Source organism: Chroicocephalus ridibundus, chromosome 14 (genome assembly GCF_963924245.1).
Source record: "Chroicocephalus ridibundus chromosome 14, bChrRid1.1, whole genome shotgun sequence".
Taxonomy (NCBI): domain Eukaryota; kingdom Metazoa; phylum Chordata; class Aves; order Charadriiformes; family Laridae; genus Chroicocephalus; species Chroicocephalus ridibundus.
In genome coordinates this window covers 1,373,285-1,391,800 of record NC_086297.1, presented here as the reverse complement: position 1 = coordinate 1,391,800, position 18,516 = coordinate 1,373,285, and the positions used below count along the sequence as shown (strand labels likewise).

The 18,516-nt window shown below is 45.5% G+C and overlaps 1 protein-coding gene across 2 annotated transcripts in view; it reads left to right on the top strand.

Moving 5' to 3' along the window:
- Positions 1-13,143, top strand: part of PRKCA (protein kinase C alpha) — a 156,820-nt gene extending 143,677 nt beyond the window's left edge. For both annotated transcript variants that reach the window (XM_063352623.1, XM_063352622.1), the window contains 3 exons: positions 912-1,019; positions 3,436-3,576; positions 7,472-13,143. In XM_063352623.1, the coding sequence (XP_063208693.1) occupies positions 912-1,019; positions 3,436-3,576; positions 7,472-7,636 (414 nt within the window). In that variant the 3' untranslated portion in view covers positions 7,637-13,143. The remainder of the gene's footprint in view (positions 1-911; positions 1,020-3,435; positions 3,577-7,471) is intronic.
- The last annotated feature ends 5,373 nt before the right edge of the window (positions 13,144-18,516 follow it).

Sequence of the window (18,516 nt, the reverse complement as noted above, 5' to 3'; positions counted from 1 at the left end):
TCTCTACTGCAGTGAATGGTAGATAACTACCAACTTTAAGGAATTACATTAGCCTGGGGTTGGAAAAGATTTCTGCAATTGGCTTTCAAAGAGTGTTAGCTAAAGGCATGTGTTTCCTAAGCTTAAAACATACATTTTTAACAAATGCCTTTACTAGTTTCTCTACTAAATTCCAGTCGACATTTTAAAAGTTTTTGAAGTGTAGCAATTGCAGTTGTTAGCATTTACAGTCTGCATGGCAGATATTAGACATCTGAATGCTTTTGGGAAAATGAGATTCACCATTAGGTGAGTCTTGCACAGTGACCATATCCTGGGGACTCACCCACGGGCACTTTCCTCATCCCCTATATTTAAAAATAAAATGCAGCCCTTGGTCGTGATACGGTCTGCCCTTCACAGAAGCAGAGTCTACAGCCATGTCTTATAAAACAACCTGGAGTTTAACTGTAATTAAGTGAGGAATGGATATATCTTAACACAAGGTAAATGAAAATTACAGTCTCCAGACTTCACCCATTAAAGTATTTTGGCTGTCTGGTGCACAGTAGCTTTAAAAACTGATTAAAGATGGTCATCCTGCACGCGTTTCATTAACCTGGCTGCCATGCTGGGAGCAGAAATGAGCTTCTTTCTTTGGTTTCTACCTGAGTGGTAAACACTAAACTTGTGGGTCAGAAGATCCCAAGCAGCAGGTGGCTGGGAGGTTGGTGTGTATTCCTGGGCAAGGACCACTGCTGTATACTCATCTCTTTGGGCACCTCTGGTGGACTGGAGACGGGTTGCTGGGCTGGATGCACCTTTGATCTGACCCAGCATGGCCATAGTATCGTCATGCCATTTCATAAAAAGTGGAGGGTTTAAAAAAAACCAAACCAGTAAGTAACTTACCTGTGATTTATTTCCAACAGCCTCCATTCGATGGCGAAGACGAAGATGAACTTTTCCAGTCCATAATGGAGCATAATGTTTCCTATCCAAAATCCCTGTCCAAAGAAGCTGTCTCCATCTGCAAGGGGGTGAGATAGATGCTTCTTTATCATTAAGCTCCTTTTTGGCTGTCCTTGTGAGTAACTGGAGATGTCTGGCTTTGGTATGGCACTGTAGTATTTTTAAGCGCGACTTCCGCCAGGCTGTGCCAAGCCCTGTTGTCCTGAAGTGCTCGTCACCTGGTGTCACTGATGAGTGTTCAGCTCTTCCCGCTGTGCCTGCTTGTTTTATGGTAAGAACAAATGTCACAGTAGCTGCCAAATCCAAGGCAGAATTTATAAACAGGACGATGGTGTGAAACGCCTCCACCCACCTTTCCTCTCAGCCCTCGGCAGCACAGCCCCGCTTGGGCAGGGTGAGGAGGTTTCTCAGCTCGGGTGGGTACCAGGTACTGCAGCCAGTCCTCAGCCCGGCGCGCCTAATGACGGCAGCACAGCGAAGGAGTTAATACGAATCGTTCTGAAATGTAGGTAAAAATGAGCTTACGTGAAAACCTTTAGCGTAAATGCAAGGAAACTGTGGGGAAGTCCTGACCCAGAGGTAACCTGTGTGGCCTAAAATTTATCTTAGATTCCAAGTTAATTTTTTATTTTTTTTTTTGAGAAGAATGGATTTGACTTCAGGGGATTAGCTCAGGAAACAAGAATTCATTTGACTTCCCTTTGACTCCACGTGATTCCCTAAAGTACTGTCAGTCTGCGGCTTTTCCAAACCACCGTCTATAAAGCGTTATTTGATGTCTCACTTACACCGATAAAATATCACTGCGCTTAGTGCCAGCTAATTTGGTATTTACTTTCTTCCTTTCCTTTGCAACCATTTATGAAGTATTTTATGTGAGCTGGATATTAATCCCTTATGGAAAAGTCATCAAGAAAAAGAAAAGCTGTTCAGAACAACAAGGTAGAAGGAAAGACCACTCTGATTTTGGAGCCTGTCCGGGTGTAGATATGCTGGCCAACAAAACCAAAACACGATATAATTTTGTGAAGTACATGCAGATTGATGCCTTACCGTGAAAATCATATATTCAAACAGCACAGTTTGAACTTGATCTAATTACCATGTTTTCGGCTCTTCCACTTGCTGCTGTTCTGCTCAGTGCTTACACAAAGGGAGGTCCGAAAGCTAAAATTGCATTGCACCACTAGGTTTAAGGTCAAGTCTCTGTGATAATAACACATTTGTCATCTCTAAACTAACAAATTAATCCCGAATTTCAGCGAGCATTATGCCTGAGCGAAGAAGTCAATATGAGAAAGCTCCTGAACCTTGTAGTCAGCAGTAGCTCAGCGATCCCGGGGCCATGGACCAACGCGCTCTTGAGATTGAATCGTCTGCTTGACGTCTGTTCCACTGACTCAGAGTTCGCTGGGTTTGGTAAATGCAGAAACTTGGGAACAGAATTAAAGCTGCTAGAGTCATTCACCTTTTCTTATATCACCTACTGGTAAAGCAAAGAGTTTAGAAAAGGTAATAAAAATGGGAAAGTTGCTGTTACGCTGGACGCAGGATGTGATTCCCAGCCCAGCGCGCAGCCAACTTCCCAAAGTCTGCTTCGAGTCGCTTTTATTTTAGGTTCCAAATTGGAATGTGATCAACTCAACATTTGGAGGGAGACTAAAGCGGTACAGCGGAGGTTTTAAAAAAATGTGTTGAGGTATCACTCCCAGCAGTATATTAATCATATATCATTTGTAAAAGAGCTTTAAGAAGTCTCCACAATGCTGGAACTGAGAGTTGGAGGCTACATTGCTCGCTTCCTAATGCACATATCAATTGAAAAGATTTTGAAGAGCTTGTTAATTCGGAGGCATATTACTGTTTCCAAGCGTGCAACGCTGGTGGGTTTGCGTGGTTTTTTCCACAAGTCTGCGTAATCTGTGCAGCTGGGTGTAGTATTGACCGAGATGTCATTAAGGATGCGAGGGAGGAAAGGCAGATTAGATATTGTCAGCTGGGTGCCAAGAAATCGTAGGCTCTGTAATGAGATGTCTTGAACAAGCCCAGAAAAATGAAAGAGGGGGGGTAGTACTTCATACAGCTTTAGTATATTGGAATTTATTAAGTTTAATTGATTGTTGAGGTAGGGCAGAAGCTGTTCTGCAGATTTATACGACTGAACCGAAAGACCAAAGGTGAAATTCAGGAGTGAGTTGTGAACTCCTACGATGGCAGCGCGCCCCGGGCACCGCCTGCCCGCCCACGCCTCCAGCGGCAACCTCTGCCGAAGGGGAAGAAGTGCTCAATTTTGCTGCTGACGTGCTGTCTCCAGTAATCGAACACGAAAACTAGTCTTCAAAAAATGAATTTTAGCTTTTCAAAACAATTTTATTAGCAGCTTGCAGCTTCAGGAGAGGAACCGGAGCATCGCAATCTGGGGAAACTCTGTCTCACTTTCATTCCAGCGTTAAATTTAATCACTTGGTGTTTTCTTCCTAATAGCTAATGACTAAACATCCCGCAAAACGCCTTGGCTGTGGCCTTGAAGGTGAAAGAGACATCAGGGAACATGCTTTCTTCAGGAGGATTGACTGGGAAAAACTGGAAAACAGAGAGATTCAGCCACCTTTCAAACCTAAAGTGGTGAGTGAGATGCCAAGTCCTTCCCTCGCTAAGGGTGTCCGCAGCCCTGCCTTCCCGTGGGGTGAGATTGATGCTGGCTGGCTGGTGCTGCAAATCTGGGACGCGTCTAAAATAAGGCAATTTGATTATGGCAGACCAGTCTGTAAATCTGCGAACGTTTTGGCACCCTCTCGCATAACCCCGCGTACTTTGTTCCTTGTGAAAAAGCCTCTGGATGGTTTGAGCCCTGGCTGGGCACTCATGGTGTGCGTGAGATGTCAAAAACAGGGGAGAGCGGGCACGTGCACATCAGCCCCTTGAGACCTGTAATAGATGTGGTCCCCAGCTGTCTCCTCTGAACAGCATCTGAAGGCCATGATTAAAGCTATCTGAATTACTGGGGGAGTCTCCTCCACGGTGGGCTACGCCCCACGGCGGGGGTTGTACTCCCCATCCTGGAGTGACATATCCTGACTTTGCGAGAATAATCCTTGATTTATTTTTAATGTTTGTTACTGGTTTGCACACAGGTATCTGTAGGCATATTTTAGAAATCCAAACAAGTGAAAAGGTGTCCTTAATGTGAGAACTTGTTTGCATAATATAATTTGAAGAGCTGTATTTGTGGATACAGAATTTCCTGCAGCGCGTACTGTGCTCTATTGACAGGCAAAGTGTTTGCACACAAGAACACAAGCTTTCGGGAACAGCTGTAAATTGTTATGTCCTAACATTGAATCTTTTCTCCTCTAACACTTTTTTGTTTGAACTGAGACGCTGAAGCTGGCTGTAGCACTGCAGATGTAGGGTCACTGGTCTGGACACTGGTTTACTTGCCGACACGGACACACTAGTGTGGTGTCAGACTAATGAACGGGGGGAGGCCACTGCCCGGTGGCAGAATATATTCCTCTTTTTTTGTGTACAAATGACTTTTTCACATCACTAGGAGGGGAATTGCATGCCGAGAAGAGGGTCTTGTGCTGGGGGAAATACCCTTTTCATACAGTGTGGATTTTGCAGGCAGGGAAGGGTGTAAATAGGCAAAGAAGATGGGTGGTGCTGCCCGGCCAGCCCCCAGGGGCGGCTGTCCCAAGGGCAGCTGCGCCTCCTCGAAGCAGCTTTTATGGAAGATTTTCGCTACAACCGTCCTGAGTCAAATTTAGAGCTGATCGTAAAGCAAATGTACCTTCACATCTGTAAGTTTTATTAGCTCAGGAGCTGAGTGCTTAGATTCTCCCTGAAGCTGGAAGTAACACCAGCACGCAGGTACGAAAAGCTTGGAGCGTGCTCTGGTTCCATCATAGCACGTTTCGTGGCAGATCCTGGCTCCTGTTTAGAGCAGCTGTGCTCCCTCTCCGTGCTTCTCATGACCTGTTATGTTTATACAGGCTGCTATTAAAATACACCAAGGCATACTCACATGGAGCCTAACTTTCCTAGACCAAAATGATTTAAAATCCAAGTGTGAAGTGTACATACCCTATGTATAACTCATTTATTAGGATTACTGATTCTATTTATATGGATTCTAGAAAGGAAAAAACACATGACCCTCAATCTGTTTGAAGATACGGACTATTTGTAGGCTTTGTTTTTTCAAAAAAACTCTCCAGGTGCATCTTCTCTGGGGAGGGCGTTGCTGCAGGAATGATCCTGCCGCTCTTTCACACAGGTATGGTTCTCACTCCAACACGGAGCTGCAGATTTGGGGTCAGCAGTTGGTTGGTTTAAATAATGTGTTCCCTTCCAGACTGACATTTCACAGGCTATAGGCACGGGCTGATTATTTGGCAAGAAGGACATTTTACTCGTATTTGTAAGTTTAGGAGTTCCAGGAGTCCCATATTTTCAGTTCTGCTTTAATACTGCATTAACGCTCGTGATAGCAATGCTGCTCTTTGGTGTGAAGACAAATATGTAACTGAAGATGGAAATTTATTGATAAATGATTACATTTGCACCCCCAAAATCCCCGAATTTCACATGAGTTATTTCTCAGCCTCTACTACTATAAGCAGTAGTGAGAATCTTAATGGAGTCAGGAACTTTGCTTTCGATATACTACTTCCCTTCCCTTTCTACCTTCCACTTCCCAGGGGGAAAAAAAAAAAAAAAGAAAAGAAAAACAAAACAGAGCATAATTTTGTGGAAGAATGATGCATATCTGTAGAACATCCTCTTAGTTAAAAAGTCTTCCCTGTATAAAAAGTCCTTTTGTTGCTGCTCTGAGTTGACTGTACTGCCTCTAAATAGATTTGACTGTTAATTTGGGGATACATCAACTTTTATTCCAATGATGGAGAGTTTTCCCCTTGTCAAAGCTCCGCTCTGTCCATTCTTGTTCTCCAGAGATTCTGTACCAAAATGCACTGGCTTCAGTGGGCACCAGGGTATTCGGGGAGTGCAGAGCCCTGGGTGAAAAAAGCAGACTACCATTAGCCTTTAACCATGGAAGTCTCCTCTGCCTGTGTTCTTCCAAGCCTGAACAAGTGTCCTGCGGTGAGCGCCGCGCGCCAGGGCCTGAGCAGGCCTTTTTCATCTGAAATAGAAACCAACTTGTGCCCGAGGCAGCAAAAGTTCTTTGCAGCTCAGATGGAATGGCGTGTCCCAGTCCAGGACGTGCCAGGTGCTTTGCAAGGAGACTGGAAACTTTGACTGAGCTGTTTTCGCGACAGCCAAACACCTCACCCTCAGGTTCCCTTAACGGGCCCCTCTTCAGTTGGTTTCTCCTACAAATGCGCAGCTTTATTCCTGTCGCATTAGTTCAGAAAAGTCAATGTTTAATATTGGTCTATTTTACAAGCCATCTTCTACCCTTTCCAAGTTATCCTCTAAGCCTGAAGATAGCAGTGTGATGTTATCCTCTGCATCCGCACCTAGGTGTGTTTGCTAACAAAAGTATCTGGTAGCGCAGCTGTCCTGTAGGGGTGGATGGAGAGGAAAGGGTCAGGGACAACGGGAAGAACCGTTCAGTGCCTTTATCGTACAACCACCTTCGTTCAATGATCCATTACAGCAGATAGTTTTGAGATAAGCCGATTTACCAGTTTCCTTTAGACCCCTCCACATTATTCAATGCCTAGTTTTCCTCAAACATACATTTTGTTCTTGCACCCAAGCTAATTTTCTTCTGGTCCCACCTTCGTGCTTTTTAACTTGCCTCTAATCATATTTCCCTGCCTTTCAAGTCTTTTCTGCATTACTCAAAACTATCCTTTTCGCAAACCTGATTTCTTTTGTTTTGTGTTTGGAATGAGTTGTGTTGAGCATGGAGCTATGTATAACCCCCCTTCTTGGCTGGGCTTCACGAGGCGACAAGTCTCTTAGACCCGTGATAGCGTGTTTTGTAACGGGGGCCCGTTCCCAGGGCGTGCTCCCTGCCCCAGCTCCTTCCGGCGGCCCCCAGGACCGGGGCTCTGCTGTCCTTCATGAATTTACAAGAGTTTGTAGGCCATACCATGAAGAATCAAAGCATATGAATGAATTACATGAAGCTTTCTGCAGATTGTGAAGGAAACAGACGCTAACATGCAAATTTAATTTTGCATCGTAAAGGTTTTAAGAAGAATGAAATGACATGACAGACAAAGTGTCTCTTGCCAAGACACGTCCATAAAAATATTTCCTTTTTCCATTTTTATCCCAGTAGTTCTGAATGCTTAAGCCTCTTTACCTTGTCACCTCTTGCTGACAGGAGGGAACTTTTCAGACTCTGTTTTTCATCAGAGTTAAAACTTCTCTGTTTGCCTGGGGTTTTCTGTTAGAATACCTGAAACAAAAATTTTCTCTTAAGTCCTCGTAAGAAACGAGGGAAAGTCTTGCATGTATCCTGAAAAATCTGCAAAAAAACGGAACTGCCAATGTATTGCTGATTTTTTCAGCCTTTTTTTCTGTTTCTCTTTTTTTCTTGCAGTGTGGCAAGGGTGCCGAAAACTTCGACAAATTCTTTACACGAGGACAGCCGGTGTTAACACCTCCGGATCAGCTGGTCATTGCTAACATAGACCAAACAGATTTTGAAGGGTTCTCTTACGTCAACCCCCAGTTCGTACATCCCCTTTTACAAAACGTAGCGTGAAACAGCAGACCAGGAACAAATCCTGCAGTGGGGAACGGTCCTCAACCCTACAATTTTTAGGCTTTTGCCTTGTTGATTCCATTTGGGCCTGGAAATTGTAGGGTTAGAAAGTGTAAGATGGGGGAAAGGCCACTTCTTCAGGATTTTGGCGTTAGAACAGCGATGTTGTCTTAATGGGAGATAAATTAATGTGCGGTGCCCACTTATTCTTCTAGAAGTCACCACTGACTTGTCTAAACTTACCCATTTTTTGGTACATTATATATTTCTGTAGCTCCCCGGTGTCCTTTTGCTCCCTTTTCCACTCTGCTGTGTTAGAAATAGTCTAACGCGCAGTCTGAAAAAATACCAACAACCCAAGCTGGAATATTTAGTGCCGTGGTGCGGATGCTGGGAGGTCGGAGCCCCGGGGGACCGCTCCTCCCCGCTCTGCCCGGTGGCTTCGGGGGGATCAGCAGCACACGAGACTGAAACGGCACCCTGAAACGGCACCGGGGAGGAGAGGCGTTGCAAAGAGACACGGTTGAAAGTAGTCGTTTGGAAAATACAAGAGAAGCAAGTTGGGGGCGGGGGGGGGGGGGCGGGGGAGGGGATAAAATCCAATTCGCCCCTGCGGCTTGGTGAACCCATCCTGTGAGCAACACCAGGCTTAAGCACACTTCAGCGGTGGCCAGATCTCTAGGATCTTCGCTAAGTAGCATGTGATAAACTCAAGGGTGAAATTTTGTCTTTAATAAAAATAATAATAATAATAATAATAGTAATAATTTTAATAACATTTTTGTGAATTTTAATCTCCATGAGATTATTCTGTGATCCAGGGTGCCATTGTTTGTTCAGTTAATTTAATTTACGCCACTCCTCAAGTTTACTGTTAACTGGTTCTAATACCAATATCTTACTATGAAATTTGTTAACCTGGAATGTCAACCAAAACTGTAATCCCTTAAATATTCTTTACGTGTGTTTATTTATAGTCTTCACTATAGAGCAGTAAATCTACAAAAACATTCTATATAATAAATTAACAAAAAAAGCAGCGCCAGGTGACTTCCTGATTTCTCCAGAATAACTCATGAAAATCAAGCGAGATTTAGTCTTAAAATAATCAGTTTTAATTCAGAAAACTTGGGGCTGTAGAATAATCGAGCCTGAAAGAAGAAGCACCTAAAACTTGTTTTATTGACAGAATGGAATTTAATACATTTTACATATGCTTCATGCAATGAATTTTGCATGTTTAGTAATAACTCTTAATAATAAGGGTTAATAATAAGCAGATCTATATTATTGACATAATCGTATCAAGCATAAAGAGTATTATAAAAATTTTATAAAACAAATTGTGCTTTATTTGTGAAAGTTCTTGTTCTGAATGACATCATTTAGACTTAGCTAAATGTTTTTATTGCTATTGTTTTGGGTTTTACTTTAGGTTTTGGATATTGTTAATGGCTTAGGGTATAATCTCTTTTTTTTAAAGTAGATCTACTTTTAAACGATAATTGCTACCTGCAGGTTTTATACGAGGTTCAATTAGGCTTTCATTTCACGTCTGCTTATTACTTACAGAGAAGGAAATAGACTTTATTTGCAATGATGAACACTGTAATTAATGCAATCTTCTCCTCTCCTATCACTTAGATAAAAAATTTTGATATTTCCTCTTATGACTTACCGGAAGATATTAATTCAAATATCAGTAAATATTTTTTGTGCATATTTTGGTTTTGTTACAGCATGTAAAATAGTAGGCAGTGCATTTTCCTTTTTTTTTTCCCTTCTGCCTTGTTAATGTTAGCAGCCGTAGGCACTTTTGTCTGTCAGATGTGCATGACGACGCCAGGAGCATGATGTCTCTGTTGCTGCATGCAGACTGATTACAATTTTTCCAGCATGTAAACATACTCAAAAAGTAAGATATTTGCCATAAAAGACTTAAATTTATACTAGAATATGTAACTGGGGGGGGGGGAGGGGAATTTACTTTCTAACCATCTTTTATGACAATAAAACATGGAACCTGTGCCAAAGATTCTGATAGAAGGATGCAGTCCTGCCGATGGGTACCGGGGGGTGCGTTTGACTGTCGGGGGTGACCCATCGGAGCGGGACAGTTTTTGGGTGAAACGCGGTGGGATATGAACGGCCACTGTGTCGTGTGTCTGCGCCCGTGGAGCCCTCCGCGGACGTATTTTTAGGACGCACAGTTTGTGCCACTGCAGAAGTTTGGCTTCTGCCCGGTGGTGGTCCTTCGGCAGCCCCAGTTCGGAGCCAGGAGCATCTCCCCGGGCGAGGGTGAGCCGGCATTAATTGGCGAACCCGGCGGTGCGGGGGCATGGGGAAACACCCGGCTAACGAGGGGCATTGACCAACTGACAAGAACTCAGACTGTTGCCTAAATACACAGAACTCAAAATTTATAAACCATTTTAGGAGTAAAATTTGCAAACCATTCTGTGTCAAATATGTTCTCAACCAACTCTGGGAGTTCATTTTCTTGTTTGTGTATTATGTACTTTAAAAATTACGGTATTCACCATAAAGCATGTGGACTAGTGCAGCATTCATGACTATTTCTGTTTTTCTGACTATTATTGGCCTGCCGTAGTTAAGGAAAATCTGGGTATCATGCTGTAGAAGGTAATAGATTCAACTGATTACTGAGGCTCGGATTTTTGATAAATAAGGGGCTCTCAAGTAAGTAAATCTGCAGAGAGGCGGCGTTACATGTGTTTTAAGAGTGTAAAGTAAAAAAGAGACTTTTGAAAAAGGAAAATGCAGAGAGAAATTCCAGCGCCCAGGTTTTTTCAGGAGGAAAGGGGCGCAGGGGCAGAACCGAGCCAGGGGCAGGCAGGAGATCCCACGGGCAGACATCCCAAACGGTTCTAGTTTTCCTGACGAAGTACGAATTGTGCAGGGAGGTCCTGTTGCGGGCAGTTGTCGCTGGCACGGCTGTGTCGGCCGGTGCTGGTCGCACCAGAACACGGCGTTAAAGGGCTGCTCCAACACCTGGGCAGAGCTGCTCGTTTTCTTGCTGCTTTTCATAACCAGTTTCTTAGGCCCTTGCGTTTGTTCCCCAGATTTTCTGATGTAGAAGCAGAAATTCCTCTTTAACGTTGTTACCTCGAGTCCCTCGGCTTGCGACATCTCACATCGTCTTCTGCAGGTGTCTGTGCCGCTTACGAAAAGGTACCGTGAACTCCTGGGTCCTGCAGGAACAAGACAGGGGTGTATCAGGCAGGGACTGTGTTGCTCTGCCTGATGCAGTGTGTGATGCCTGATGCGTGTGAACGCTCACGCTTGGGCCAGCCCGTTAATGAGAACTCCAGGTGGCTTGCTTATCACCCAGAAATGTATAATGGCGAGTAAGACCTTGAGCATCCAGCAAGCATTTTCATATCTTTTTAAATACAGATGTTATTTATATATTTTTCACGAGATGTGGGTTTCTAGAGAAAACAGCGGGAGAGGCACTGGAACTGCGTTTCTTTCCCTGGTGTTCAGCAGCAGCCGTAATCCGAACACCCACGTCATCCCAAAGATTTCTAAAAGTCAAATTGAAAGTCACAATATGCTGGAGCTGGGGTGGAAGCTTTGGGAGCCGTGTTTCCCTCCCACGTGTGCTCAAATCCCGAGGGGCTCCGGAGCAGCCCCGTTCCCGCTGGCACAGGTCTGCACGTAAAACTTCCAAGCTGTTTCAGGGCTTAGATGGGACATAACTGTCTCCTGGGCAAATTTCTTTGTTAGGTGGGCATCCAGGTGTTTTTATCCAGCTTCGAGTCACTTGGGCGGGGTGGTGGGTTCCCAGGACAGCCACTTCGCCGCCGGCCAGTCCTGGGGCTCTTAGAGGATTGCACATACGTGAGAAGGAGAGAGCACAGTCCCATAACAAAATAGCCCCCTCCATCCAATTTAGAAGAGAAATGCAATTTAGTTTTCTGATCCTTCATTCTTTCCAGAAATACAGTTGAATTTCCTTTTACAAGCTGAAGGAAGTTCTTCTGGAAATCAGCTGTTAGTTTAAAAGAAACTCAGCGTATCTAAATGCTGTTGGCCTTTGAAATCTGTCCTGTCTTTCGGGGTGAATTCAGTTGAATAATGCTGGTCTCCTGTAAAATTAATAAGGTCAAGTGAGAGAGGAACTTGTCTTCTAGCCGGAAAGATGACGTGTCCAAGGGCCAGGATTGGGTGGTACCACTTGCAAACTCTGTTTTCTCAGTCGGTGCATCCGGATGCAATCCCAGTTGCGTGCCATGGGAGACGCATGCCATTAGCGGAGGGGGAAGATCCTCCTCGTTAAGCAAAACACGCCATTGGAAATAATAATTTTCCAATACTAAAGCTTTGATATTGAGTAGAAAGCGTATTTACAGTATTGAGTTTACAGTGGGCTTTCGGACCTGCCACGAGACTTCTGGAAACATTTAATGTGATTTTTGGTACTTTTAGTCATAAATTCTTGTACGTAGGTTTTGTCTCTTTGCTAACGTGTCAGCTCTAGGCGACGTGTTCCTTGTGCTGTTCTGTAGGGAAGCGCTCAGCTGCCAAGCAGTAAAAACACAGAGAAGCTAAAGCACTTTTTTCTTCAGCTCTACACTCTTAGATGGGATCTGAAGTAGTTCAGTTGAAGAATTAAAGAAGAATTGACTCCATAAACATGTATGATTCCATACCGACCGGTATCCGTGCCAGTAGCGCTTGGTAATTAAATAGCCTTATAATGAATAATCGTCATGCACTACAGCCCTCCTGTTCCTAGGAAACCCTTGAGAGAGAGGGCAAGTTATGGACCTCTCTGCCTCAGTTACCTCATCTGTAAAATGGGGGTAATAATACTTACTTACCTCACAGGGAGGTGTGAGGACTTCTTAGGTAATGTTTCTATTACACTTTTAACCTGAAAAGAGTTGTGTAAGTATTATTATAATTTTTAATATTAAATCAGGTTATTTGAGTCACATGGTATTGCTGGATATACCGTGCTATTTCTACTTTTTTATAGAACTTTAGTAATTCTGCTGAAACCGTTTAAAGAGAAATAAAATCAGATCTGATATGTTTCTTACAGGATCTGGAGTCCGGCTTTTGTTAACTGGAGTCAGGGTGCGGTGGGGAGTGCTGTTGCTGATTGTGTAGGTCAGCTGCACTTACCCCTTTTCCACTTCCTGAGATTTCTATGTGCAATTTAAAAATTCCATGTCAATGGAAGTCTGAGCAGAACTGGTTATTGTAGGGTGGGATTTCCTATGGGTAAATAAAGTCAGCACAGCGGTTTTCTAGTAACGTTTATACTGACTCCTGCTGAAGGAGAAGCGATGTTCTTTCTGCAGCTGGTCCATCCATGGCTGGTTTATTCCGTTGGTATTTAATGTATTCCTGTGCCGTATATCTCCATGCTTTTCTTTTCCTTGCGTGTGACGCCATAGTTCAAATTTAAAAGAAAATTGCCCTAGAAGCTGTGATTTTTCTTCCATTGATATCAGTTGACAAAAAAAAAAAAATAATCAGCAGTCTATTAATAATTTTAAATAGTGACATGCAGGAAGGGTAGCAAGAGCACTGATAACTGGCCCCAGCCTGCTTCCATTGGAGCTCGTGTCTCACTACGGGATCCATTGGGAAATTTACGGCTGATCTTACATTTGTTTTGTAATCGTTAAGTTGGTGACAGGAGTATTTTAATAGAAAGCAAAATTCTGTTTCTGATCTTGATAAACCTTTTCCTAAGAACTATTTGAATTGTATTTTCCCTCTGTTTGAACCCTGGGGGGTGACACTGCCGGTGGCTCCGTCCTTCCAGAGGTTCCTGTGCTCCTCTCTCGGCCTTCCGAGGCCTCCAGCAGAGCCGCTCCGTGTTGGACCTCGCTGTGTGCTTGGTGCTTTTTCGGGGCCGAGTGGGCGGCACGCGGCGCCTGGCAGCACGGAGGGCGGCGCGGAGCCTCTCGGCCTCCCTTCACCCAGAAGGAACCAAGCGCCCGCTGGCGTTGAGCAGAGCGTGGGCGTTGGGCTCACCGTGGAGCAGCGCAGCTCCGCATCCCAGAGAAGGCGGCAGGGCTTGCGCACGCGGATGCCTTGCTGACCTGGGGCAGAAAGAAAATGCTCTTGCGCTGATAACGCAAATTTAATCGGTGGCTCGTTCCCCACAAAGCCTTCCATTTATTCCCTAATGTGCTATTAAAACGAACGTAAGGAAAATCATTTCAACAAAACGAAACTCATTGCCTCTTTTAAAAATGTGCGGTTCCCAACACGTGTATGATTTTGCATGACAATACAGAGCACACCTGAAACTTTTAAAATGCATGTTATTTTATTGTTATCTTTTTTTAAACAAGGAGTAATCCCACCTTGAATTCATTCATATTTTTTGATATTATTTTAAGACCCAAATTTTGTATTTATAAAGAGGAGAACATTATTTATTTTCTTATCATTTATCTGCAAGATGCTACCAGAAAATTTGGAGAGGCCATTCATTTTCAAAAAAAAAAAAAAACCCAAAAAAAAATCATTGGAAGTATAGTGGGCAAGACTGATGTATAAACTACAGCATCTTTTTTTTCTTCATTCGCAATATCTTCAATCTTTGTTTGCATGAAATGCTTTTGTTAAATATTAATTGTAGTTTCAAAGCAAGTGTGTATGAATAAAAATACTGATCATTACTTTTGTGAGAGTTTGGTCTGCCTTTATGAAATTTCATTTCAAAATTCCCTCGGCCAAGGTAACGCCAGGACATCGCTCCCCCGGCCCGGAGGCTGCAGAGGTTACACGTGATCAGACGCAGAGTTCGCCCCGATCCGGACCTTGGTTCTCCATTCACGCATGGAATTTTAACCTGGGCCCTTTTTTAATTCCCGTTAATAAATCAAGAGAAAAAGAGGCTTAGCTGGGAAAAAGGTGTGTCTGTAAGAGGATTTGTGCGTGCTGGGAGGTGAGCTGGCAGCTCTTGGAGCCCATGGGTCCTTGGCCAACCTGCGAGATCTCCGGTTGGAGGGTCTGATCCAAACCTTGATGTGAGACGTGCTGGTGGGGGGATGTGCCCTCTTAGCAGTTAGACCCCAAGAAAACTCAAGCTTTTTGACATCCCTCTGTGTGTGAGCCGTGGGTCGTTCATTCCACCCTCTGCCAGGTCTTCCTGGGAAGAGGGAGTGTTTGACGGTGATTCGTGACCCTCAGGGGCCCACCTTTGCCATGAAATACTTGCTTTAGCCCTCCCGGACGAGAGGACACAACCTCCCCGTCCCACCAGCCACACTCACCCCGAGTCCAAGCACTTGCCTTGTTTAGGCTGACATCGTTTTATTCTCAAACTTTAAAGCGATGTACAAATACTGTGACAACTTGACAACTTCTTTTTCTGCTTGCTCTCAAATGTATTGAATCTCATGCTAATTCAATAATTGGGTTAATTTGCAGAAAAGTCTGGCTGAGTTTGCCCAAAGGAATGGATGAAATTCATTTTTTTTTCATAGCGACAGTGTTTCCAGGGTGTTACGTGCTGCTCAGCCTCCATCTAATGTGCACGGCTTCTCCTGAAGCCCATGGACACGTCTCTTCTCTGGCCTTGACAGCTTTCTACGGAGCAGAAGAGGGATTTAGGGGAGACATCGGTGCCCTGAGCTGCTGCATGTGCAGAGTCGGTGCAAGAGGAAAGGGGTCCCCAGAGCTCAGCGGTGCCAGACCTGCATCTCCCACCACCTTGGCTGTTTAGACAGGGGCTGGATGGGTTTTCATTCCCAGGCATGGCCTTCAGGGTTGTCCACTCCTCCAGGAGTCGTCCCTGCTGTGGGGGGAACACTCAGCTCCCCAGAAATACAACATTGCGATGGTTGGACCTGTCAAGGCTCCTAATACCCCAAATTATCATTATCAGCCAATACAAACAATGCAGCCTTTAAACCTCTCAGAAATATTGTCCCAGATGTAAACAAAGTTTGCAGTCTCAATAGCAGATTCCCAAGTAACGGATGATAGGGCGAGAGGAAATGGCCTCGAGTTGTGCCAGGGGAGGTTTAGATTGGTTATTAGGAGAAATTTCTTCACCAAAAGGGTTACCAAGCATTGGGACAGGCTGCCCAGGGCAGTGGTGGAGTCGCCGTCCCTGGAGGTATTTAAACGACATGAAGACGTGGTGCTGAGGGACATGGTTTAGTGGTAACTTGGCAGTGCTGGGTTAACGGTTGGACTTGATGAGCTTAAAGGTCTCCTCCAACCGAAACGATTCTATGATTCTCTAAGGAAATTGCAGAATTTCATAGCTCATCTGCTCGCCTTGCCACCTCTCCGGCTGTGGTTTAACCAAACCACTGGCGCTACAGCAGCCGTTCACAGGGTCATTGGCGTTTCGGGTGAGACAGAGCTCATTAGAGAAGAGTCTCTAACACGCTCCAGACTCGTCCCTGGGGAAAGGCAGGTCTGGCGGAGGGGTGTGTGGGTGGAAAATTACTCCAGCCGGACGCGAGTATCGGTAACAGGCGTTGAGGAGCTGGAGCTTTCAGAACAAACTGTCTGGAGGTGGTCCTGCTCCTCCACTGCCCCGGCCCGGGGCGGAGATGGACACCTGGGTGGAAGAAAGGAAATGTGTACAAACTACATTATTGTTTGACTTCTGCTAAGCAAGCAAGATTAGGCTGGTGGTCCTTGGGAAGATTAAGAGTTAAAGGCTTCTGCAGGAGAGGCTGAACCTCTCCATGCTGGCTACATCCCGTACACGAGGGCATCTCCGTCGGGAATGCTTCCCGCACTCGATAAATCACAGCAATTACTCCTGGCCGCCACCCCCAGCCGAAGGCACGACCTCCCTCTCCCAGCCCCAGCTTCCCTTTAGAGATTTGGGTATTTGACTTAGAAATCTCAGAACATTTTTACAGACCTCGTGCGCGAGTTGCAAATTTAACGGTCTCCTCTGAGAGCTGCTAGGGTAGCTAAAATGATGACTGCATTAATTACCACCAGGTAATTATAATCCCACTTGCATTGGCAAAGGCAACCTTCGGCACCTGGCTGAAAACCCCCTGCGTAAGCCCCGTGGTACAGGAGAGACAAATCAATGAGGGCCCAGATCAGGAAAGTTCGTGCCACATGTGGATGGGTGGTCCTCAAAGGGGTGTTTTCCCCAGCTGTGTCACTTGTCACCTTCCCAAAGTGATGCTAAACCCAAAGAAATGGGGATCTGACCGGGAGAACAGTCGGTGGCAAGTCTGGACCCACAGAGTTACCTGCAAGGGTTTCTTTTTTCGCCTTTTTTTTTTTCCTGCTTTCCTCCAAGGAGGAGCATGAAATAAGGCAGATCTCACGGGGAATGAGTCAACGCTGTCTCCTTCTCAAGGGACTTGGCGCATTCGCTGCCAGGGTGACAGTGTCAGACACCAGCTGCCGCTTCCAGCGTACATTACTGGTCCCTGAGTCAGCGCCCGACATCGCACCTCGGGAGATGTTCTTGCACAATCTGATGAAGGAGGGGAAAAAATTCCAAAACCAATTTAGAGCGCAATACCCGAGTGAGAAAAAAAAAAAAAAAAAAAAAAAAAAAAAACACAAACCCAAAACAACCCCGCAATGGAAGTTTGCTTGGAAGTGTTTTAAATCTTATTCTCACCCAACAAGGCTGGCAAAAATCACCCATCTCTGCCTGAGCAGAGCCTGTGATTCACACGCTGGGGATGAATTTCCCAGCCCTCGGAGGGCTCCGACCCCTCCCCATAGCACGAGGGGAGCAAAAATTCCGCTGCTCCTCAAAGGCAATGGCAGCGTGGCCACTTGCTGGGCCAGCGGGGGGGCTCTCAGTGCCATCTCAAGTATTTGGCCCATGCGGCTGGGTGCTGGAGCAGACGCGATGGGGCCTGACGCTGCCTCCCAGGAGCACGGGATGCACGTGCTCTAAGTACTGGTGAGTATTTGGGTTACTGCAAACTTCCCGTTAAAACTACTTTTGAAAAGAGCTGGGTTTTGGAAGGCTGTGTACACATCCCGGTGTTTCCTGAATTGGTTTAATGAAAACGAATTCACTGCTGCTGCCCTGCAGCAAGGCTGAGCCAGAGCCGCCCGGGGGGGTCTGTCTGCAATGCCCAGGGGGTTTGCAATGTCCAGGGGTTTGCAATGCCCAGGGGGTTTGCAATGCCCAGGGGGGGTCTGTCTGCAATGCCCAGGGGGGTTGTTTGCAATGCCATGGGGGTTTGCAATGCCCAGGGGGGGTCTGTCTGCAATGCCCAGGGGGTTTGCAATGCCCAGGGGGGTTGTTTGCAATGCTCCTCATTCCCACAAGACCGACGGCTTTGTCCTCATTCCCGTTAGATTTTTCCACCCCTGCCATCCCGCTCGTCCCAGCTGCAGGTGTCCGTGTGTGTTACAAAGCTGCCCCAGACGCAGGCGAGTGGGGATGCTCAGGGCGCTCGGGTGTTCGCAGCAGCGTTTCGGCCGCCGGCTTTGCCCAGTAACGTCTGGTTTTTGGGGACTGGCCTTTCAGCAGCCCCGGGTTTATTCCTTACTTGCCACTCGCGTATGGCTCCGGGACGCGCCGGTGCCTGGGCAGCCGGGACACAAACCAGTTGTTTCTCAGGTTACAAACCAATGTGTGATCCACATCTGTGTTATTTTTCTTTCAGCCCTGGAGACTCGACCCGTCTCCCCGTATCTCACTCCTCTATTCAGAGCACTTAATAAAACTCAGCGCTCGTAAGAGGGAGACTTCCGAATCCACATAAAACACTGCAACAATCTGCATAAAACTTCATTAAAGCTTCAGCATTTTCAGTGACACCTCCAGAAACACGCTTCTTTTAACAGGATTCATTTGCTTCTCCTACAAGCGTAACCATGTCTGAGACGCTGATTAGGTGTAATTTCAGGAAAAACCCATCAGAAATGGTTATAAA